Here is a 24,113-nt window from a genome sequence, read left to right on the forward strand (position 1 = left end):
CACTCAGCACACCAAAACACTCCAGACAACAGGTAAGAGGAAAAATATGAATTTTGGGGATGAGCTGTCCATTAAAGCTGGGAGCAAACAAAGAAGATTATTTAAAATCCTATTCAACTATGAAATGGCATCGAAACACTTTGAATCACTTCAGGTTACAGTCACATCTGCAGAAATCTCCTCTGCTATCAAACAGTAGGATCCCATTTTTGTGGCCTGTTATAAAACATACATTTGATGCGATACTGATAGCTCAATCTGGTTTGAGACTTAAAATTTTCACCTTGAAACCAGTCCTCATGGTCAAATCAAGCCCGTAATCAGACTTTTATGTTGTGCTCAGTTTTCCCGGCTTGCCCAAAACACTGCATGCACAAACACCAGCATGGAAAGCAAACACATCATATGCAGTCTCTGATGCATGGAGAGATTGTCATATAGTGATTTAACTACATTTTGCTGCAGTATCTTCACTGTGTTCTGAAATTCCCTAACATTTTCTCCTTGGGCTGGACTCTGCTTGCTTGCTGCTGGTTTACTGACATAGAAAGTAAATTAGAAAGGGTTAATGGTTATGTGTAACATCTGCTACAAGAGGCTGGTGTACTGGACATGGCATTCAGTTTAGGTAGTTGTATTGCTTTAAACTTGAATTGGGTAGAATAATAAGTTTAATATAGTTTTTGGCTTATCTTTTCTCCCCTCCCTCTTTTTTTCTCTCTTTACAGTATTCACCCAACATGACGATGAGTGTGTGATTTTTTTTTATTTTATTTTATCTTTTATTTTATTTTATTTCTTTTTTCATCTCCCCTTATCCCGATCTCCCTCTCCCATCCACCCTGGTGCGTCTTGCATTACCCTCCTCCCTCCCTTCCTACCTCCTCCTCCTCCTCGTGGACGGTGTGCTGTGCCTCACAGCCCCTGGGGATGCACCTTGAAAGCAGGACTCCCCTCAAGGCCCCCCATCCCAACGCCTGTAAAATGGGTTTAAGAACATGAAAAGGCCTCCAAGCAACAGGAAGGGTCTCTTCTCTGCTTCTCCTCGACCTGCCGGGCCTCGACGCGGGCCCTCGGACAGTAAGAGCCCGAAAACTGCTCCAAGCCTGTCTCTCCCAAATCCAAAACCTGAAGCCCGAACAAGATGCTCCGCTGCATCTACCACCACTCCATTATCTCACGCTGATTATAACTTATGAGGGCACGCAGTTGTTGACTGACAGGAGCCGAAAACCCTCATTCAAAAACTCCTGTGTCAGGAATGATTAAAAAAAAAAAAGAAGAAGAAAAAAAAAGATGGACTTATAATGTTATTTTAGGGCAAGAATTGTTTTCGTTAAATGTATTTTTGTTGTTGATGGTAATGTTATTGTTATAATTTTCATAATTGATATTATTCTACTAATGTAGTTATGATTTCCTGTAAAGGGCACATTTTATCTCAGCAGCAGCATCAGCAATGACAGAATAAGCACACACATTTTGAAAAAAAATGCACAATGATTTTCTGTTTACATGATTTTAGGTTATTTGATGTTTTGTCTCGTTTTGTTTTTTTGTCACAGTCACTTCACATACCTCTCCTTAAATCTGAACTTGTAGCTTTGCCATCTAAATGTTTGTAGCGCCGTTTGCATAAAGTCTTCACCTAGTTTGTGCCGAGGTGTTGGCATCTCGGCTAAAATGATCCATACAGTTTAAACAGAGGCTTTCTCACAGCTGTTTCCTGGTACAAAGTGTCTGCTGGTGCACCTCAATGATCATCTGTCTCGCTATTTTTGTCTTAATAAGCACCCCTTCTCACAGTTTTCTATACTGCATGGAAACGGCACTGATGAAATCCTGAAATGATTGTCAGGACAGGTGCCGGTTCTTATTCAGTAACAGACAGAGCGAGAGAGCATCTCTGCTATGGATTTGTCTGTAAATACGACATATTTAGCTTGCATTGTGGTTGTTTTTATTATTTGTTATTTACAAGTTGTCTGTGAATCCTAAAACATGGTTCTTTCCCCTCCATCACTTGGTTTGACTTCGACCTCACTGTGGACTCCAAGTGGCACTGTTTTCCTCCCAGGATTCATTCTGGTCTCGCAGCAATGCCTTTTGGACTGGGATATTGTGGGATACACTCGTGAAGCTTGCGCTCTTGCTTGGAGTTTTGGGTGAACTCACAGATTGAGTTTCTTAACCCAGACAAGATGGGCTAAATAACTGTCTCCTTGGAGCTCCCATCAGCCACTTCCCTCAGCGACGTCCCATAATGGATCGGGAGTATTGTGAGGCTGATGATGGGAGCAGAGTGACGCACCTTGGGGTTAACAGACCGTGCAGCCACATCGGTCTAAAGAAGAGGAACAATAACGGGATGCTTTTGTAATGGATATATTTCCATTAGTTTTTTTTTGTGGATTGTTTTCAGCAGATTGTTTTTATTTTAAATGTATTCAACTGAGAAAATGAAAGCCCATAGAATCTGCACACAAAGAAAAGCATAGTTACATATTACGCTATTTAATTTCTTTCTGTATGTTATGGCCTGATCGATTCTCTGTCACTGTTTCCAAGAGATAAATGATCTCTCACGGCATCACACTGCAGCACTTAACGTCACGGCTGTGTTTCAAACCGACAATAACTAAACAACCATTGTAGCCTCTGTGGGTGATGGTGGCGTACTTATCAATTTTCTGATATCAATGTGAACAGATTGTACCCAGAGTTCATCGGGACATCTCCAGGATTTGGCTATCGGCGGCCTGGGAAACTCTCCAGTGTTCCTTCGATGTAGTGACACACACCTCCCTTCTTTCCTCACCCCCCTCCTTCCTTTCTCTTTAATTTTCTTTTTATGTAAATACTGTATAATGCATTTTGATATCATTGACATGTTTTGATATGTCAGTCACTACCAATGAATACAGCTGAAAGTAAATTATAAATAAATCTGTCCATGTTTTTCATAGAGAACGGATGCGCTGACGATTTGGCTCGTGTGGCTAAATTTTCCATAAAAATGTATAGAATACAGTAACACAATAAATGCAGACTGTATGCTCGTATGGTGGGGGAGGATAGGACAGAGAGAGGACAGGACAGAGAGAAGCAAACAAGCTGTGGCGTCCTCACTCTGCCCTCGTCTCCTTATGTTTCAGTTCAATGTGACTATTGGATTTGAATAATCGTTTGAATCACTCTTCCAAAGGGCATCTTCTCACACAAAAAAACATGTGACCTCTTATTGCAGTTTTTAATATGAAGGATTTTTATCAATTTAAGAAAACTTTTAAAAAGGTAAAAATACTTAAAGAGAACCTCATTTTAAATTAAGAATAGATCAAAAAGTAACTGTGTCCTTTGCTATTCGCTCCTGTTCTAGCGTTGTATAGATCGAAGCTCTCTCACTGATCCTCTCTCAGTCCTCTGTGTATATCGATCGTTGGCCATCTCTGTACTTCTATTGTGATGTATAATACTGTACCATTAGGAAGATTTGCTGGTCGGGTGGGGTGGTTACGTTGAGTCGGGGAGGGGTCGGGGATTCAAGGGAAGGGGATATTAATGATTCTCCTGTACCATTCATGGTCCTTTCTAATGACACGGCAGTATTCAATATGAAGCAGTCTGTCTCTTGGGTTTGCTTTGTATTTTCATGGTAGGATAGTTCAGAATCTTGTCTTAGGGACTTAGGTGTCTTGTGTAGGTAATAAAGATGTTCTTTGTATGTTTCTTTATATTGTAAAGTTTCTTTAGACTGAAAGAAAAACAGATAATTTGCTTATCAAAAAAGAAACAATGCATCAATAATAAATGTCATTTGATTTTTCCTTGTTGTTTGAATCTCTTCCTCTGGGCTTTCATTTAGCTTTCAGCGGTCATATTATGCAGCACACATGCTGAAGTTATATTCACTTTAATAGAAGATCACTTAAGCCTCATCTTACACTCTTTAACTGCTATTGAAAAACAACAACATTTAAACATTGTAGCAAAATGTTACCATATATCAAAACATTATACATTGTGTAATGAATGTTATCTAAAGAAAATTTAACATGTTAGTTATGGAAAATTTGCACATTGTGTAAAATATATACTTTTCTTCAATACAAATTGCATCTATTATCCCAAGTACAATCCACATTAGTACTTAAAATCTTATTTATCATCTATTGATTCTGTTATCATTCAGTTTCAGTAAATTCGAGTGAATACCGTTTATGTGGCAAAACCAACCATGGACATTTTTATTCTCGTAAAAAAGCAATTAAATAAACACAGTCATTCAAACTTCTTTGTCCTTCAATAGAAAAAGAAAGACCTAGGTCTCAGTATATCCACCTAATGAGATAAGGGTTGAATAAAAATGGCCTACTTCACATTTGGATTTCTCAGTTTGACATATTGTAAAATGAATGGTGTTTCCATAAAAGAATTGAAAAGACAGAATAAAGCACGAGATAAATACAAAAATATACCTCTGGGGGGCTGCAGTAAGTAGGTTAAGGGTCAAGTCTTTTTTTGTTGTTGTAAATGTTAGTCTATGAAAGACATTCAAAATAAGACATAGGGAGGGAAATAAAAGGACTTACTGCAACTTCATGGTTGCAAAAATTGGTTGTCGGATTCGTCTATAAACTGCAACTGCAGTCCTCTGGATGCCTAAGAGGTCAAGTATTAATATGCATGAAAAGCTCCAATAGAAAAAGAGGAGCTCAAGGTTAACAGGAAGCAGCTTGCTGGGATGAGCTAAAGACCGCTACGAAGTCAGTTTGACGTTGTATAAACAGCAACACATACGGGTCCCACAGGTTTGTCGTTCTCCAACGTCAAACAGACTTCATGTCTTTAAACTGGAGGGGAGATTGTCCGGGACCAAAACAACCCTCTGCAGATAGTGTTTGAAGGTAATGTGCTGTTTATTTTGATAAACGGGCTTATCACAAATGACGCTGTGACTCCCTCGCTTTATACGAAGTCGACGTAAGCAGCGGTTCATCGTAAAACAAGATAAAAACAGCCCGGCCGATATTACAGCTAATGCTAGTTTGCAACTTACTCGGCTAACGTCTGATAGCAGTTAGCCTGCTAGCAGCTTGAGGAGATATTAGCGGTGGGATAACTTGTCAGAAACTTCTGGAAACGTGTGGCTAGCTTTGCTCCTGTTACTCGAAATATAACGTTACGGTTGTAGCAAACAGTAAACTGGTGAGTTTTAATTTTGACCGTAATGTACATTTGTTACTTGAAAATAATGAGCCTGTTAGTCCTGGGTTGTTTTGGATGACAGTTACTTTACTGTAGATGTGTTAGCACAGTCACATGCTCGCCGATGTGTTGGGTTTTAATTGATAACTTTAACGTTACTCCGATTTTGGACACTTGAGAAGTTAATGTAGTTGCTTGTTTTTAAAGTTGTTATCCTTCTTTCTTATAGTATTCTGCTATGGCTGAAAAAGAGGAGACTATAGACGCATCTGATAGCCATGACAGTGCGCCAACAGCAAAGAAGAATGGACGGACCTCGTTGCTGGACAGCGGGGAGGACTTCGAAGTTTTAGATGAAGAAGAAATTGATGATGATGACCCTCCTCCTCTGGAAGATGCCGGTGGAGGGAAGCGAAAAAACACAGATGAGTCTGAAAAGAAAAATGCAGACACAGATTCAGACCCTCTTGGTCCAGTGGAGGAATGGCTGGATGTATTAGGTATGTGGCAAAAGCCCCATATGAAGGCACTTTAGTAGTTTAATTTTATTAGCACCCAAGATTAACTAAAAGCAAGTATAATAACAAACATAACTAGAATTGTGCAGGAGAGGTTAAGAAACCAGAAAAGGCTTTTATGAATGGGTGCCAGATTGTGAAAATTCCTGGGGGACGGCTGCTTCTCACATCACAGAGGTTATTTACCCAGCAAAAAAAAAAAAAAAAATCACATACAAATGACACAAAGACTGTTTTTAACTTGGAGTAAAAAAATACTCAACTCTCCACCACTCCTGAAAGCGGTGAGCCTCACTGAGGACTTTATGCTTCTTTGCATTGGGCTTCTTGGTGTTAGGCATCGTGAGTTTGTTCATTTATAATCTGTTAATGAAAACACATGAATTTTGCCCATGTAGTTCCTACTTGGTGCGTGTCTGCAACAGGGCTGTGCATTTTCACTTTTCTCATGATTCAGTTATGATTATCATGTCAACAATTCAATTCCACAGTGCATCACGGTGCATCAAGAGACATTATATCCTTAATTTTCTATATTAATGCACATAACTACTTTTTCCATTAATAAATACAAGCCCGCAGATAAATATGAACTCCCCTTTTTATTATTTAAAGATTTTGTTACAAATCAAATTGAAATGTTCCAATTCCAAAACCCAAACTAATGCATCTGCAGTCTAGCTGCTGCCTCTAGCAACTATCTTCTGCTCCAAGAAAAGAAACTGAATGTCCTGAATGTGGCAAATATCACAAACATGACTTGAGTCTACACACAGCAGACAACAGGAGTATTTACAACAGTAAAAACTAAGATTGCATCAAACTTTGAAGTACTTTATATAGTGCAGTGTACTTATTCATAAAAGAAATGGTTGAACATTAAATTAATGGTTTCTACCAAGAAGTTATTTTGAACTGTAGAACTTAATTGTCCAGCCACCACTCGAAAATGAACAAGCAATGTTAATTGGCTATAATCGATGATGTGCTGTCACTGCATCGATGCAGAATCGTCCATGTCCGCATCAGTTCATTTCAACACCCCTAGCCTACAAACTGTATGATTGTCATGCCGTTGTGCATGAATAAAAATAAATGCAAGTGATCTCAATTGATTGACAGACGAGACGAGGGCCTTTTAAAATTGGCCTTAGGGCAAAAAATTGAGCCCCGGGCCGGACTTTGGACATGACCGCTCTACAGACACTGATCAGTGCTGTGACTCACTGAAAATGATATGATGGTGTTTGTTTCCAGGTAATGACCAGTTAAAGAAAAAAGTACTGGAAGCAGGGGAAGGGAGAGATAGTCGGCCACAGAAAGGACAGAATGTGAAGATTAATCTTAAAACATCCCTGAAGGACGGGACACTTGTGGAGGAGCAGACTGACCTCTCGTTCACTCTTGGAGATGGAGATGTCATCCAGGTAAAAAAGGACAATTTGGGATACTTTATAAATGAGACTGTTATCCTACTCATTGTTGTTAGTATTATGCTGTAGTATCTGTAATAATATTTTTCTCTTTTCAGGCGCTGGATCTTACAGTGCAGCTCATGGAAATGGGAGAGAAGGCCCTCATCCAGGCTGATGCAAAATACGCATATGGTGCCCGGGGGAGGTAGGAACATGCTTTGATCTAGCTGCTAAAGGCTGTGTAAACTGCAGTTTTAATGTTAAGAAAAAAAGTACACAATAGATGTAAAATGTCTTTCTTCTGTTTAAACAAAACAACACAGCTTTACTTGCTTTACAGGCTTGACAAGCTCTGTGATGCACACTATCATCGGGACATGTGACAGTTGAAATTCCTTGTGTGCAATTTAGTGATTTATTTATTTGTCTTATTTCCTTAACTCCTGAACTTGACTGGGTTTCTTCATCCTTCCAGTCTTGAGCCTGAGGTCCCCCCGAACGCTGAGGTGTCCCTAGAAGTGGAACTGTTGGAAGCTACTGATGCCCCAGACCTGGAGCTTCTGCCTCCTGCAGAAAAGATTGCCCTGGCCAGCCATAAGAGAGAGCGAGGCAATGTTCATTATCAGCGAGGCGACTACGCTTTTGCCGTCAACTCGTACAGCATTGCCCTGCAGATAACAGAGTCTAGCTCTAAAGGTGAGGCGCTGACTAAGGAGTCGTGACTAAAGGAAAAGGCTTTCTATAACGTAGCATGACCCAAGGCTTAGAGGGTATCAACTAGGTAGGGCAGCATGGTGCTCAAAGAGTTGATGCTTACTTTTATATGCATTTTTGGAAGTTTTAGATTCATCCCAAAAACCGGGGACCTGTACCACAGCACATCCTACCCCGCCTTAGATTGTGATGTGCAGGGAATAGATTTTTTCATGTTGAACTTAACTAATGTCTTTATAACAACGCACTGATGGACATTATTATTATAAAATTAAGTTGTAAGATTCTGTTTTATGACTTTTTAAACAGGTTTTTGACTCTTTGTTTATGTTGTGCTTTCTTTTGCTGCAGTCGACATCACTCCTGAGGAGGAGAACGAGCTGATGGATGTAAGAGTGAAGTGTTTAAACAACATGGCTGCTTCTCAGCTGAAACTGGACCACTATGAAGCAGCACTTAAATCTTGTGTCTCGGCACTGGAACACCAGCCAGAAAACATTAAAGCACTTTTCCGCATGGGCAAGGTACATGCTGCTCTTCTTCTTTGACTTTCTCTATTAGACTGTGAAAGACTATTTTATCAAAATGATGTGTTTTCTCTGTAGGTGCTGGCCTTGCAAGGTGAATACACAGAAGCCATTCAAAGTCTGAGGAAGGCGCTGAAGTTGGAGCCGAGCAACAAGGTACTTTTGGCCTCTTCACATAAATGTTTTGCAAAACACAGCTTTTATGTGGAGAAATATCAGTTCCTTTATATGCCCAGTAGGTGGCACCATTTGGTAAAATATCAAATCAGTTTGTAATGCAAGGTCAGGTGGACTGCTGATTCATCATTTCAGAGGATCTGTTTTCATGTTGTTGCTGTAAATAGGTTTGCCCTGCACCCCAGCCATATCTAATACCTAGCCACTGTTCCTGTTCTCGGCTTATACAGTCGGGTATATGTGGTTCTCTGGCTACACGAGGCCATTTGACAGAACTCCGCTCAGTGCGTGGGCTCCTTGGATTCACTGTGAGCTGCAGCAGCATGGTACTCATGCCCAGAATCCCCCACTTGAGTCCTACACCAATCTGTCAAACAGCACATGGCCTGGCCACCACTTAAGCTTTTCATCCAGCACACAGTGTAAATGTAATGCACTGTTAGATTATACAATCGTGCATGTGAGGTGTATTTTGTTGTTTAATAAGCTTGCATGTAGTTAGCAGTGTAGGGGTTAGGGCCGGGCAATATATCAATATTATATCAACATTGTGATAGACTAGACATCTTAGGTTTTGAAGAACATTGTATTTTAAGTGTAAAAGGATCAGATACAAAAGGTAAAATTAATTACCAAATGATTTAAAACATTTAAAATAAAAATCAGCATTACAGTAAAGTGATGTTCTTCTCTGAACTTACCAGGCTGCTCTAGTTGATCTGTTATTTGCTTTTACCCACTTAGTCAGTATGTCCGCATTACTACTGGTGTTAATATTTCGGAAAGCGCCAATAGTCAACTCTACAATATCTTTGCAAAATCATTATCAAGGTAAGGTCAAACCTATTGTGGTATTTGATTTTTTTCCACATGATCCAGCCCTCGTTGGGGGTAACACAGTACCGTACTCACATTACATTTGTCTGTAACTCAGTAATATACAGTAACATTTGACTGTTCCTCAGGGTTGGAAGTCAGAACCAGCCACCAGCCAAATGCTGGTAAAATATGCAAGTGGCTGCTAGATTTGCTTCTCTTACCAGCCAAAATTTTGGTTTCCACCTGCCACAGAGAAAGGTTTATTTCCAGCCCTGCTGTTCATAAATTAAGTAATCACATTACAGATACTTATAGTTACCTAGATTGTCACATAAGTTCTTTAGTAATCTGCAGAAGGGGTAAACCGTCAAATGTGCTGACAACGCTTTCGTGCGCCCGTGGAGAGGCTCTTCAGTCTGGGCACTCTTGTGTTGACTTCAAGGAGGAACAGGTTGTCTGACAAATGACTTGAGAGCGCCCCTCTTCATGAAGTGAAACCACCGCTTTAGTAATAAGCACATAACATTAGCTTGACTAGTCTCCTATAAAGCCACGTTTTGGTGAACATGTGACTTGAGCGAGTTTCTTTGGCCCATTAATTGCAGTTCATCTGTTCATATGCCATTTTGATTTTTTTAAAACTCCTAAATCTATTATCATCTAATGTTTTTAGGAAGGTCAGTCCCTTAAAGTATTTTATTTAGGACTAGTACTATATTATTTTGAGGCAGTTAATATTTGTCAGGATGGCCAACGTCCTATATATTGTTTAATTAACTGACGTATTTTATTTTGAGGCAGTTACAGCCTACGGCAGTATCGTCTTGATTCTTCTTCTTTTGAGCCTTGTTTTGGGCTGATATGTGGGCATAGATACGGTTTAATGTAATATTGTTAACTGTCAATAACGTGACACTAAAGTCAAGTTGACAAGTAATATAAATAATTTCTTTCTACAGGGAGTAAATAAGTAAATAATGCCTGATTTTCTACTAAAAGTAACGAGAAATGAATTTTACTTTATTTGAGTCCGACACTGGTAGTTAGGGATATTTACATATCTTAAATATAAAGATGCTTGTTGTAGATTGTTTGCACTTTCAGGCACTTTTGCATAAGTGTCAATACATATCTGTCAGTCTTGTGTATGTTTGCAATGTCTCAACACACATTTTGAAACTGGTGCGAGAATAGCTGTTTTTCGTGTTAAAATAGACTCGCCTCTTAATGCTGTAACAATGGAAAAAAAGTCCCTAAATAACCTCATGTTCTAACAGCAAGAACAGTGGGTGTGCTTCAGTGACAATGCCAGAACACTCCCATTATAATCAATGAGGCGGTCTTGAATAGAAGCAGGCATCACCGAGTGACAGGATGTCGCTCTGTCTCCTTCTTCTCCAGGCTTTGACCGACATGCTGTCTGCATTTTTTACACTGGTGTCAGCTGTCCACGCCCTCCATCTTCAACCCAAATTGATGAGAGGAGATTTATTTGTCTGTGGTTTGTTTACTTTTTGACACGACACGCGGGCGTGACAGTTCCAGTTCAGACGGCCTCTGATGCTTTTAGGACAAGATGGTTCATGTTTGTTTAGCCTGTGTAATTCTTGCTTTGGGGACAAGTCAGTGTTGTGTCTTTTTTTGTAATTTTGGTGGGTAGCTGATTGCACAATTGTGGTGCCAACTGTTCAAACACTTGGCTGTAAATGTATTTGCTTACTCTTAGCAGTAGATAGGAACAGACATATCCTCTTGCGCAGACTCACACTGACTCTCCACAAATTTATTTAAGGTAGAGGAAACTCAGATATTACTATGGCTGAACATGGCTATAAACTCTATTTAATGATACTCCTTCAGTGTTTCTGAGGCACATTTACAAAGCAAAAAAAAATTTGTTGTCTCTGAAAGCATTGGTTTGCTTAGTCACTCACCAGCTTTAAGAGCAGTGAAGTGACTCAGATCTGAGACAATGTTGGAGCAATAATTTAACCCATATCCTGGAATTGTGTTTGTGTGTGCATGTTGTCTAAATGATGTTATGTTTGTGATGCCAGTCTGTGATTTCTTGTAAAACAACAAAGACTGGCATAAATATTTTAATTGACACTTCATCCATCAGTCATGATAATAGGAAAATGTTTTTGAAAAGCCTGACATCATTTTTCATGCTTTCCAGACTACTTGGTTGCTACTTGTGCGTGTTGATGTAATGGTATTGTCATCCTGACGCAATCCCCATCCACAAGGGAATCAGTCTGAGGTTGTTATACAGTAGCAGGACTTTGTTTCCTCCATGTTAGGATAGCTGGGTTGACTGCGTAAAGGGGGGTTCAGATGCTGAGCTGGAGCCTCTAACATCTATTTGTCTTGTCTGTTTTGTATAGACTATCCACGCGGAGCTCTCCAAGCTGGTGAAAAAGCACTCGGAGCAGAGAGGAGCAGAGCAGGCCATGTATAAGAAGATGCTGGGTAACCCCGCCAACAGCAGCGGCAGCACACAGAAACACCGAGCCAAGTCTTCGTGGGTGAGAGTCATTCCCTGAAAAAAAACAAATGAGTTTATGTGCAAAACATTTTTGGATTATACGCTGCTGGAATCTATCATCCGTCATCACATGATGCTCATGCTCTCTTATTAGTTCTTCTGAGGTGATATGTATATAATCATCAAGGGAGGCTTTGTGCAGTAATAAACAAGGCGTCAGTTATGTATGAGTATATTAAGTCAGATGTTTGAACTTTTGACTGTGTCATGATCTCTTCTCTACTCTCTTATTTCTTTTATTTCCTCAGGGTCTCAGCTGGAAATGGCTATTTGGTGCCACCGCAGTAGCCATTGGCGGTGTAGCATTATCCGTTGTCATAGCTGCTAGAAACTGAACCAAACCTGACCGAGCCCCTGCAATGTGAGCCGAAACACTGAAGCACACGTGACAGCGCCTTCTTAACGTTGGTCAGAGGGGGCTGGAAATGTCAGTTGGTCAGTCGCCTCTTCACTGTCACTCTCCTTTCTCTGCTATGTTTGAGAATTATATGTGACAAACAATAAAACATCGATATGGGAGCTGAATTCCAACCATATAAATGCGTAGGTTTATGCATATCTGTCACATTGCCAGACACTGTTTTAATTTGCTGCCGTGTTTTTTGTCTTTGGTAGTTGAATATTTGAGCATTGAAATGTAAGAAAAAAAATATACCATAGATTCACATAGAAGCTATTTAAGAATATTTTTCCCATTAAGATTAGCTATTGTGATTATGGTCCTACGTTAAACTATAGTTTTAAAGCGTCAGGTTGCGCATTTAAAATAATATTTCCTATCCAAGAGAGAATGTGATTTCACTTTGTTTTAATGATATTACAATGTTTCAGGTCGGCTGGTGTGATGCTCTATTATTGGGCGAGGTAACTGGCTTGTGTGCTAGCTCTCACACCCTTTCTATAAACGCCACTCATACATTAAGTGACCACAAAAATAGAAACACCTGCACATTTTTTGTTCAAGCTGTTATTTCAGATGTTTGAGTGTTCAGTCGGTTCGACTGTGTATATTGAGGCCGCAGTTTGTTGGGATGTTTTTCTGAAATTCCTAAAATTGTATCCACCTCATTAACATATATAAGAAACACCTCCAGCACGTAACGCAGTTAAAGAAAATATAACAGACTACAGCCTCACCTGCCTCAAGTACCATGGAATTGAATCAATGCCTTTCTGACAGTGTCGACAGCAAAAAACAAATAACATTTCACAAAGGGGGTTTATACATAAACATGCGTGTGTTTTTTTTGCAATTTGATGTTGGCGTGTTTCTATATTCTTGGTCACTTAATGCAGCCGCTACAGTAGAAATACTTGTCAACATTTGTTAAATTAGTAATTTCTTGTTGAGAGAGGTGTGGTTATGACTTTTAAATAAGGACAGCAAATGGTACATATAGTTTGTCAGTGACGTGGTTATGAATAATGCTGAAGTAGGGTTTATTTTTATGATTCACTTTCAGTGAGTTATACCTCAATTTTTGATGATTATGACCAAATGTTGAAGGGTGACCCTTTAAGTACAATGTTGGGTGTTTTTTTTTCTCCCCTACATTTTTTTTGCCTGTGAAGTTTTTAATTTATGTTGCTTATGTTATCCTTTTCTTACATAGTTAATGTGACACAAATCAATCTGTGGCTTCTTCTGAGTAGATGGTACTGTAAGCCTGCAGAGCCAAAAGTTGCATAAACTCTAAACAGTTGGTGACAAATGAGGAGGTTGTGAAAGTTCCCAGCATTCCCTGTATTTGTTAATTTTATAGTCATCACAATAAAATGTGTCTGTTGTCAAACTACAGTTTTGTTTTTGTATCTTATCACAATTTCTCCAAGTGTACGCATTAATGACAAGGTATCCAATGATCCTTTTTTTATTCAAACTATTTCCAGGTCTGGACTGAATTCATTTATTGTGTTCTTGGGTGATTGCAGGATGCTCTGTGGCATTTATGCCTTATAAAACCAACCTTGGAAACTTAGAAATATCAGTGCTGATTGGTAATAATTGCTGTTGTTGTGCATCTTTCCCTCTCTCTCTGTTTCTGTACATTATTTTGTCATGTGGTTTAGTGTAATTTTATTTTGTAATACTTTTCAGGATATATTTTTTGTGTGTGTGAATTTTACTTATATCTTGCTTTTGGGGGGTCATTTTTTGTATTGTTGCTCATTGCTTTCTTCCTATGTTCTTGAAAGGAATCAGGCCAATTTTGTTCAAAGGTGTCAAAGGGTTAAACTACCAACTTGTTTTTAAGATGAGATAACCCAAATATTCAGTATGCACACTGTACTGTGCAAAAGTAAAAAAAAAAAAAAAGCCACCATAAACTTTATTTGAGCAAGGTTATAATGATCATACATATTTATTTTTCAGTTGTCTCTTCACTAAAATACAATCAGAACATACAGGAAATATGTATACAGTATTAAATACACAACTGTTTCAGAACAAAATTGCTCCAACAGGCACAATTTGCAAGTTTTTCACTTAGCATGTCTTGAACTCTTGGGCAGACAGTATGAGATTTACAATATTAATCTTCTGTTGTATTTACACCAGGTTGCATCCTAGACATATCCAAAGCTCAATGTTGATTGTTTGAACTGTCTTTTGTTATGGTTGCACGATTCCAAGTTTCACACTAAATATTGATTCTGTATTCTTTGTGTCTTAATAAAAAGGCAGAGAAATATATATACAGTATATGTACACATACATACATTTACACACACACACACACACACACATATATATATGTGTGTGTGTGTGTGTACAGAACAATTAAAAGTAATTGCACCAGAGTTAGCTAGCAGCTAAGCTGTTGCCCCTGGACAGGTAAACAAAACACAACAAAAATGCAATACATCAATACATAAAAGTCCATAAATATCCATAAAGTCCATAAATATAAACATTTAAATACAATACAGTCTATCCATATTTCTCTCTCTCTCACACACACACACACACACACATATATATATATATACATATATATATATATATATATATATATATATATATATATATATAAAAGTTGTAATAAGGAGGATATATATAAAAATAAGCACAGTTCTGTATTCATGTCTCCTGTTTTATTTGTTTACAGTCGGATATTCCCAAGTTTTTGGATATTCCCAAACTGTTTTTTTCCCTGTTTTTTCCCCAGACATTGACGTTTCGCTGACGCAACCAGATGACCTATCATTTCCCACTTCCTACGCATTACTGATGTGCAATGCCCATTCTTAAATGCTGTGAAGAATGTATTATCTTCGTCACCCATTAATAACATAACATGATTATAAGACACTAAACTACAATAAATATAAATTAGTCACGTGTTGTCTCCGAATTAGTTATAAATAAAAAAAAAAATCAATATATGTCTATAATTAATAGTGCTGACTTCTCAACAATAGTTTTAAGTTTATAATATCGCAATATTATATGTATTCTGTAGTGTAAAATTATAGTACACATGTGACTATATAGGGCTTCGTGTGTGCTCGGTGACTTCATCACCGGTGACCGGTCATTGAATATTCATTGAAAAGCAACGGGAGTTCTCGGTTTACGACAGAGTGCGTCCGTGCGCGCGTGGTAGTGGGAACGGTAGCAAGATGGCGGCGCTGAAGGAGGAGCAGTGCTACGGACTGTCCTGTGGAAGAGTGAGCAATGGTAGCAATGTCTCCGTCTTTCACGTTAAACTCACTGACAGCGCCCTAAGAGCGTTTGAAGGCTACCAGAGCGGCAAGGTGAGTGTGTGGCTCTTTTCGGTACCGTGACATTTTGGTTTGAAGTGTGTCCGGGCGGCTGTGACAGACAGAGTGAGGTCAGTGCTCACTGTCTGCTGCTGCCTTCATGCTGCGATACTCAGCCACAGCAGGCTGGCTGAAGCTGGCTAGTTTGGCTTGTTAAGTGGCTAGTTAAGCGAGTAATATCTGTCGGCTATGTTGGCTGTTAGGTGGCGGTTAGTAGCTACACCCAGACCGACTGTTGAACACCGTACTCGGTCATTTATCAACCTCACTGCTCGACTGGAGCGGTTGTAGTTATTTCTCTGGGTGTTTGTTGTAGTTAGCGCAACAGTTTTCTTAACTTGCTAACTTGCCTCACCAAAATGTCTAAAATCAACTGAAAACACGGAGCAACTTCTCCTGCGTGTACAGATATTTCCAGAAAGTTTGCTGTCAGAAAAAAAAAAAAAATCTGGCAAACCTTCCTCGCTAAACTAGCCAGCAGCTGCCCACACATAATGTTAACAGCCGTTGGACACATAATCACTTTTTTCTCGGTTGTTAATTTAAAAGAAAGCGTCGTCTTGGTTCGGGTATGTAATGACAACACGGTGAGTAATTTGGAAAAGTACCCAGTATTTCACGCGAAAGATGGCCATCTCATTTCCCAACCCCCTCACTGCCATTAAAGGCTCACTTGACAGCTTCAGAAGTGCGTCAAAGTTATTTAACAGGAGATTTAACACATTTTCTTATTTGTTTTTAAACGATTGGTAGGTTGGATTCAAGGTTTTAGTCTCTGAAATGTGTCTGCTGCTTGCTGGTCTTCTTGCGTAGAGAGTCTGATGGCCATATAACGTTTCAGCTTCTATAAATATTTGACAGGGAAAACCTGGCAGGCCATGAGGAAAGGGCCTTATCTCCTGCTCCAGTGGCTGTGTACAGCAGGACTGCAGCTGATAAGTCAGAACAATAAAACTGTGACAAGTTATTGGGGGACTACTGGTTGTAGGAAGAGTGTTGATTAAACTAATGTGTGACAGAAAGGATGAGGCAATCCCTCAACAGTTTAAGATATTACCTGTAGCTACAGCATGCTAGCAAAGATTTTAATGTCTGTTTTTTAGGACCTTTGCTCTGTAGAGAGTCCATTCTGACATTTGGGTGATTGTTATTGTAACAGTGAAAAGTAGGGGTCGACTGATTATCGACCTGGCAGATTATTGGAGCCGATATTTGGCATTTTGCCAATTTCTGTATCTGCGTTTTATTTTAATGATTGCCGATCAAATTAATTAATTAAAGAAATGCAAAGAAAGTCTCAGCATGGGAGGACCTTTTACTTTGTAAAACTTCTAGGAGCTATTTGTGTTTATTAATTTTTTTATTTAAATTTTCACTCGACTTTATAAAAAAATAGTTCACTTTTTATTAAACATTTTCTTAAGGCATTAAAAAAGTTACATGTTTGAGTTTTTTATATTCCAAATTCTAAATATTGACAGAAAGGTTTTTATTTTTATTGTAAATGCATATTGGTTCCAAATATTGGTTATCAGTCATATTTTCTACTAATATTTGGTGTCAGTATTGGCCCTATTAAAAAGCTTTTTTTTAAGTTAGGAATGCATGATATTGTATTTTTTTTGCCAATATCCGATATGCCAATACATTTTTGGCCGATAACAATATCAATAGTTGCACTTTTTTCCCCACTTGGTTCTAGTGATCATCAACTCTCTTCTGTAGTGCAATAAACATCCTATTATGCATACTCTTATTATGATGGCCCACCAGCAGATGGGGATATAAAAGACAGTGCTTTTCAGTTAATGTAATAATCATTCCATACTTTAACTAAGGGTTGATGTTTTTTCAATGTGCACTTAAAAAAAAAAAGCTATCCGTCTGTCATATTGGCAGAAATCAGCATCTAGGTCGATTCTGATTTTTCATTTTAAAGCCAATTTTAGCCAATATTGATAATGTGCCAATATTATCGCCCATCCCTAGTTTAAGTTTAAATTTTTTAAATGTTTTGTGCTCTAGAAATATCAGAGTATATAGGCAATCAATTGCCAGAAACATGAAGCGTGTAACTGAAGATTATGATACTGCCGTGTCCATCTTGCATTGCTGAAGATTCAGGATAGCCTTCGGTATTTCTTATATGAAGTGGACAAGGGCAAATGTCTAGTAAAATTGCAGGGTTCAGTGTTATTCATTTTTGTAAATTTGCCCAATTGGGCAAGAGTGTCAGAAAGATACTTAGCTGTAGTCAGTTTTAACTTGTCACTATACAAATTTCATTTATTAGCAGTTATCAAATTACAACAAAGACTAAAGTAATTGTCATTGAAAATAACCCTATTTAATCCACCTCGCTCTAAAACTTGCGAAAACTACATAACACATAGCTTGAGTGTCATCCACATCCTCTAAATATTTTCATATTCTCAGCGTGCCCAATACGAACTGTGCATGTGCAACTCGCAACAGAGGTGAGAAGGAAGCACTACTTCCATCATCAACTACTTAAAAAACAGTCCATTCAGTCCTTTTGTTTGTTTGTTTGTTTTTCTGGTTGTGTGTTTGTTGGTTGTTGCCATTGTTTTTACCACTTGTCTGATAGGGAAAAGGAGTTGCTAGATTTACCAGCCCAACATGGTATTTTAATTGCCCCGGTCAATCAATCTATTGTCAAGCCCCAAATTAGATTGTTATTTTGACTAAGTAATGGACAAACATACTCCTGCCTCTTATTTATAGAGCTTGTGATTCATATTAAGTTGTAATTTTTTTCATTGAGACATGAGTTTACTTTTCTCAAAAATCTTTGGCTCTACGGAGTTAAAATTTGCTGGGCTGTCCTTGAGGAGTAGAACGCCACCACAGTTTTTAGCTCAGTGCATGTCAAATGCACAATTTAATATTCAAAGTGTTTTAGCATCACATGTTTTAAGAATTGATAAACACATCCCAAACAGGAATTCTATCGGCTGGGCTTTTTATTTGCGCAATTGGCTTATAAATGGATGATGGAAGAGGCAAGTTGGACTTGCATGTTACACTGAAGATGAACCTTTATTGACAGTTGGCTCTTGTACAGACTTGCAGATGTGCAAACCACTAAAACTGTATCGCTCACTGTTTGCTTATGCTGTATCACCTTTTCCCTTGTCATTTGAGTTAAAACCCTTACTCATAGTTTGACCAGTTGTATTGAGTAATCAACTGTCTACATGAAACAGCTGTGGGTGTTTGGTTTGTGGTGACAGATGAGAGCAATAGGGTACTAAAATCATCATTTTGGGGAAGAAGATGTCCCTGTGGTCAACACTTTGGGAGATAGGATCTCAAATTTGGCACTATGGATAGGGTGTATTGCGCTGACACAGACACATTAGTGATATATGACAATGCAGTGTACTTTCTCCTTTATCAGACATAGATTGGGACCACACAGGCATGTCAGCATGTTCAGCGTGACTGTTGACAGTGTCATGTTATCTTCACACAGTCACAGATGATGAGCATACATCAAACCTCCCACCTGACAGCAATGACGTACAGGCGTGCAGGTGCATATGTGTATACGTTACGTTATGTTACCATACAAACAGGATTCTCCTCAGTCAGCTACAGAGATGACTATTCAGAGCATAGTATATTTCAAAGCAGCAAACTAAAATTCAAACACAGTCCGACCACAGAGCAGAGCAAATATATTAAGCCTCGCAGACCACATGTGCACAAACTCTGATAGAGAAAAGATATCTTCTTATGCCTGCAAAGAAAACATGTGGTCAGATGTGTATCAGGTTTGATACAGGATTTACAAAACAAGCTTTTGGCTTCTTATTTGCATGTGTTAATGTTTTCTGTGTTTCCACATTATCTCAGGAAATATTTGCCCTAAGCGTAACGAAAAAAAAAACCAAACCGGCTCAGTGGGAGAACGTTTGTTTCTAAGTTGAGACAAACTCTGATAAGCAACTATTGTGCTTTGGTGGAGAGCTGGCTTCTTGCTCTCATGTTAACCCTTTAAAACCTGGAATGACATCAGTTTTCTTTTGCTGCGCTCAGATGAGCAAATTGGTTTGATTTCTTGTGAAAACATGGGGGGGAAAAGGCAATGAGCAACTTGGAAAGAAATGTCCCACAAATTGCAAAGAATTTGTGAAAGGTGACCAGAAAATAACCAGAAAATTGTTGTTTTCTTTTTAAAACTGTATTCGAAAACTATATTTATTGTTATTATAATTATATATTTTTAAAAAATGGTACAGGAAAAAAATCTGCATATTTTCTCTAAATTTTCAGCAGCATTTTCTTGTTTATTTTTATTTTTTTTACTTCTCCTTTCTGCATATTTTCAGGGAATTTTTATTACTTTTTTTTTATTTTATTTTAAATTTCTTGTTAATTTTTGGGCCATGACTTGTTAAGTTGCTTATCGCCTTCGCACCCTGTCTTTGAAAGAAAACAAACCACTTTACCTAGGTTTCAAAGTGTTAACCACTGCAGGGGTTGTCATTTATTAATTAAATTAAGGGCTAATTATTATTACAAACCACTCCCAGACCTGACCCTGTATTGCTTCCAGTGTGCCTCTGATATCTTGTAGGGGAGCTGAGCCCCTCTGGCTTCCTCATAATTCAAACATTACTGGCAGCAGCAGGGGTGAGCTGGACACGCGGTAAAGGAAGAGGAAGAGACCTAGAGAATGGCACACATCTTTCAATTTAAAAGTTGTGGCGTGGCCAAGGATGTGATAAGAGAGAGCTAGAAATGTTTATGGCACCAATTTTGCTATTGTCTGACTGGAAATGATTGAACTCTGGCAGGCTCTGGCTTTTGTGAGGAAGTTAAAATCCAGGCTGTTCCAGGCATAATCGCTTCAATATATCATAGACCCTGGATAGCAACATGCATACAGCTAGACAATTGAACTCTTAATTGTGTCATTGAAAAGTCACCACATTCCTCAATATTCAGCATTCCCACAGTCATGAAATTCCTGGAAAAATTCTAAAATTAGAAAAATATTTTTAGAGGCCTGTGGCCAATGCTTTGGAATCAACATACTGTTTTGGAACAGTTTTGAATATATATTTTTGGGGGGCTTTTGTTTAAAATATGGTCTTAAAAATCTTAAAACATGTCTAAAGTTACGCAACATATGTTCCTTGTTTTCCTAGTTTAAAATCTGATGCTGCACAACCATTGAAATGTCACTAGTATCACATGCTACAAATAGACCAGACTGGCATTGCATCAAGGCATTTTAGGGGAAAGAATTTGTGTTGTCATATAAGGAGAGGAACAGGAAAATGGTCCAAAAAGCTGTTGTATAGAAGGTTAACCAAGGCTTTCACACTGAGATTTGAGGTCAGTTGGATGCTAAACTTGCACTGTCAGTTGGTATATCACTAAAGATCACAAAGTAAGTATTAGACATGTCTAATAAAACAAATGTTTTGTTTATTAACAAATAAATGCATAAAAATTTGTAAAAATTATAGTAAAATTGTATTGACAAGGGGTGCGTTCTTGACATTTTGTGAAGTAACCATATGTGTTAGTCTCATGTATTGGCATATGCACTTAGTTGACGGGGTAATGTCGAATGAGCGACTAAAGTTAGGAAGTGCTAATAGTTTGCTTATCTGTAACTGCTTGGTATATTGGCATTTTAAACTATTTAAAGTCAGGAAAATGGGATTAAGTGTTATGGAAAAGTTATGCAAATTCATTGGTTAAAATGTGAATCCTATATATGGGAGGTGAACAAGACGCTAACCAAATTTTAAACGTTGGTCCAGATGCAGATCTAATTCTGCTAGGCTCTCCGATTGTGTAGTGTACCAAGAATCTACTGAAAACATGTATCGCATTGTGTTTCTATAAGTACAACAGCAGTCATCAAGAAGCAATTCAGTGTATTTACTGTTTCCTGTATGAGACGTGACTGTCAGCTGGTTCCTCTGCTGGTGCGTCTGAGGACAGACAGTAAACTGGAACTCCTGCTACTAGACTGGCAGCTCATAGACTCGCTTTTTTTTAAATTTATTTTACTGGCAGTGACATAAGCAGGGAAGTGAGTAAGGCTACTTGGGCGTCATCAAGCTGAAGGTTATGGACAGTACAGATAAAAGTTTATCATTATGTCTCTGGATGATTACTGTTCCAGCATAGTATTGAAAAACACAGTGTTTGACTTAAAAGAACTCGGATTTTCATTTCCTTTTATTGTTAAAGATGCAGCTATTTCAAAATTCTCAAAATAGGAGGCCCACAAAAATAAAGGCTTCAGCATCTAATTGCTTGTATTAAACGTTTCAAATATGAAGTGAACAGGCAGTCCAGGAAAGCTTGCACATGAAGAAATAATAAGTCTTGTGTGCTGGCATTGCAGTATTACTGGTAACAGGTGACTCATTTGAATGTTGAAACCTTTTGTTGGCCAAAGTCAAGTCTTTTGTCTTGTGGTGAGCTATTGGATTGCTTGTTATAAACTGAGAGCATGAGCAGTACATACTTAAGTACATACATCACAGACGTTTCACCCATCTTGTTCCCGGCAATTTTGTTCTATGTTCGATTATATTTTAAGCCCCGGAATTAATATAACGTTGCATTTCATGATGCGAAATGACGATGTGTGATGATGATCTGTTGATCAATGTCAGGACTAAGGAGCCACAAGAATATTGTTAAGTCGTTAAGTTAATGATGCAACTTTAATTTGCTGGTTTTGACATGTCAGGATTTTCTCAGGGAAGCATCATACAAGCCTGTTAAAGTGGGATGAATATTACAGTTTTATTTAAAATTTCTTACATAAAATATGGCATGTTCTACATGTAACATGGGTCAAAGTAGTTTTCTTGGTTTGCCTAGCAAGTGTGTACATTTTGTGAATATTGTATTTTATATCTGTATCTCCCAGTCACTCTCATGATAAGAGAAGGCATAATATGTTAATTCCACTACAGGAGAGACTTGATGATCTCTGCAGTTGAATGGAAAAACATTGTTAGCACTTGTGGGCCATCATCAATTTTTGTTTTTTTGCCAAATCAGCATGCATATCATAATTGTTTGTGTTAATGTTGGTGAGTGAATGGCAAATATCATTTGTTCTTTCAAGATTTAAGTTGAGCTATTTAAGCGCCTACTGGCCAACTAGCGTCTTGAATCTGTTCTGTCGGCCTCCAGGTTACACCACTTTATGGTGTGGAGAGTAGGAAGTAGGGAGATCTTAGATTTTTGCATGATATCCGATATGCCAATATTACCTAACTCATTTTGGCCTGTTGCCGATACCATTATATGCACATGTGTTTTTCAATCCAATTGCAGAGAACATCAGGTCTCTCATATTACATATTGCGTCTTCTCTTACCGTGATGGTCAACCGGCAGATGATGACATAAAACACAGTGCTTTTCAAAATTCACATGTACAGTGGGCAAAACAAGAAAACTGGTTCAACTTGGGTTACATGCATATTTACTTTTATGCAACAACTTTTAAACAATACTGTAAAATTTATCCCACTTTAACAGGCTTGGATGATGAGATCCAATCCTGCCAATAGCCACAACCAGTGCAAATATGACATATTTAAACAAATTGAAGCTGCATAATTAAAGCATCATCTTATTGGTCTGTCATATTGGCAGATGCGTTAATTTCAGGCCGATGCAGATATTTCATTTTTAAACCCTTATCTATGATGTGCCGATATTATCACACATCCCTAATGGAGACGCCTCTCATGCAGGTGCAGAACGTATGTGCTAGTTGGCTGTAGTCTTAGTGAGTGACTTTTTGGCTGAGACACAGGCAACATGAGGCGGCACAGCAGTTGGCCTTTGTCGTCACTAGTTCTTTGATGTCAGTTTGGTGTTTCTGGGCCTTAAGCTGTCAAGATAAAACCCAGTGGTTTGGCAACTGGCGAGATATTGGTGGTGGTAGGTAGACAAGTTTAACAAGGCAACAATAAACATCACGATTGTCAAATTATGACATGACAACCCCAGAATGGAGAATTTGGATTGCTCAAGTGTTTTCAGGAAACTCCTTTGTGTTTATGTGAATGAGATGTGATTAGGTCGTTTGGCTTTGAGTCTCGACGTGGGGGATATCCTCAGTATTGACGGGTGAGCTTTTCACATTGTCATCACAGAAAGGGGGACTGATTGCATTATGATAAGTGGATTCCCTGCTTTAGTCAGTTTGCACTTTGGTTTCTTCATTAGGTAATCACCTTTGATTACTGGTATTTGTCTGATTTCATGGATGAAACAATGACACCCTCTTCATAATCAGTAACCTGAAAGCCCTCCAGATTTTAGATTACATCTTATTTTTCAAAAAGATAGTCGGATGCAAGAGGTTTTTGTGCAGATAAAGATCAATCCTCAATTAAATACTCATG

The 24,113-nt window shown here is 38.4% G+C and overlaps 3 protein-coding genes across 4 annotated transcripts in view; all 3 read left to right on the forward strand.

The window, feature by feature from the left end:
- Positions 1 to 3,826, forward strand: part of ssbp4 (single stranded DNA binding protein 4) — a 112,128-nt gene extending 108,302 nt beyond the window's left edge. The window contains exon 17 of one of the 2 annotated variants that reach the window (XM_042481907.2): positions 922 to 3,826. In XM_042481907.2, the coding sequence (XP_042337841.1) occupies positions 922 to 1,002 (81 nt within the window). In that variant the 3' untranslated portion in view covers positions 1,003 to 3,826. Of the gene's footprint in view, positions 1 to 728 lie in introns of both variants that reach the window. The other variant, XM_042481914.2, reaches the window with a different exon arrangement.
- Positions 3,827 to 4,751: 925 nt separating this feature from the next.
- On the forward strand, positions 4,752 to 13,722 carry fkbp8 (FKBP prolyl isomerase 8). The gene is made up of 9 exons (XM_042484084.2): positions 4,752 to 4,907; positions 5,438 to 5,708; positions 6,984 to 7,153; positions 7,258 to 7,346; positions 7,617 to 7,837; positions 8,207 to 8,379; positions 8,461 to 8,538; positions 11,766 to 11,906; positions 12,175 to 13,722. Exons 2-9 carry the CDS (start codon positions 5,447 to 5,449, stop codon positions 12,259 to 12,261), a joined length of 1,221 nt encoding a protein of 406 aa, XP_042340018.2. The 5' UTR covers positions 4,752 to 4,907; positions 5,438 to 5,446; the 3' UTR covers positions 12,262 to 13,722.
- A 1,740-nt stretch (positions 13,723 to 15,462) lies between these two features.
- The window catches only part of ell (elongation factor RNA polymerase II), a 45,617-nt gene continuing 36,966 nt past the window's right edge, over positions 15,463 to 24,113 (forward strand). The window contains exon 1 of the mRNA XM_042481924.2: positions 15,463 to 15,685. Within this exon, the coding sequence (XP_042337858.1) occupies positions 15,551 to 15,685 (135 nt within the window). The 5' untranslated portion in view covers positions 15,463 to 15,550. The remainder of the gene's footprint in view (positions 15,686 to 24,113) is intronic.

This window comes from Plectropomus leopardus, chromosome 5 (assembly GCF_026936395.1).
Source record: "Plectropomus leopardus strain MGB_pleo_1.0 chromosome 5, ASM2693639v1, whole genome shotgun sequence".
Lineage (NCBI taxonomy): Eukaryota > Metazoa > Chordata > Actinopteri > Perciformes > Serranidae > Plectropomus > Plectropomus leopardus.

Bases quoted from the DNA above. Each gene is read 5' to 3' on its own strand.
- fkbp8 (XM_042484084.2), top strand. From the start codon at position 5,447: ATGGCTGAAAAAGAGGAGACTATAGACGCATCTGATAGCCATGACAGT. The intron at 8,380-8,460 runs GTACATGCTGCT...TTTTCTCTGTAG, and splicing joins CACTTTTCCGCATGGGCAAG to GTGCTGGCCTTGCAAGGTGA. The intron at 8,539-11,765 runs GTACTTTTGGCC...TGTTTTGTATAG, and splicing joins AGTTGGAGCCGAGCAACAAG to ACTATCCACGCGGAGCTCTC.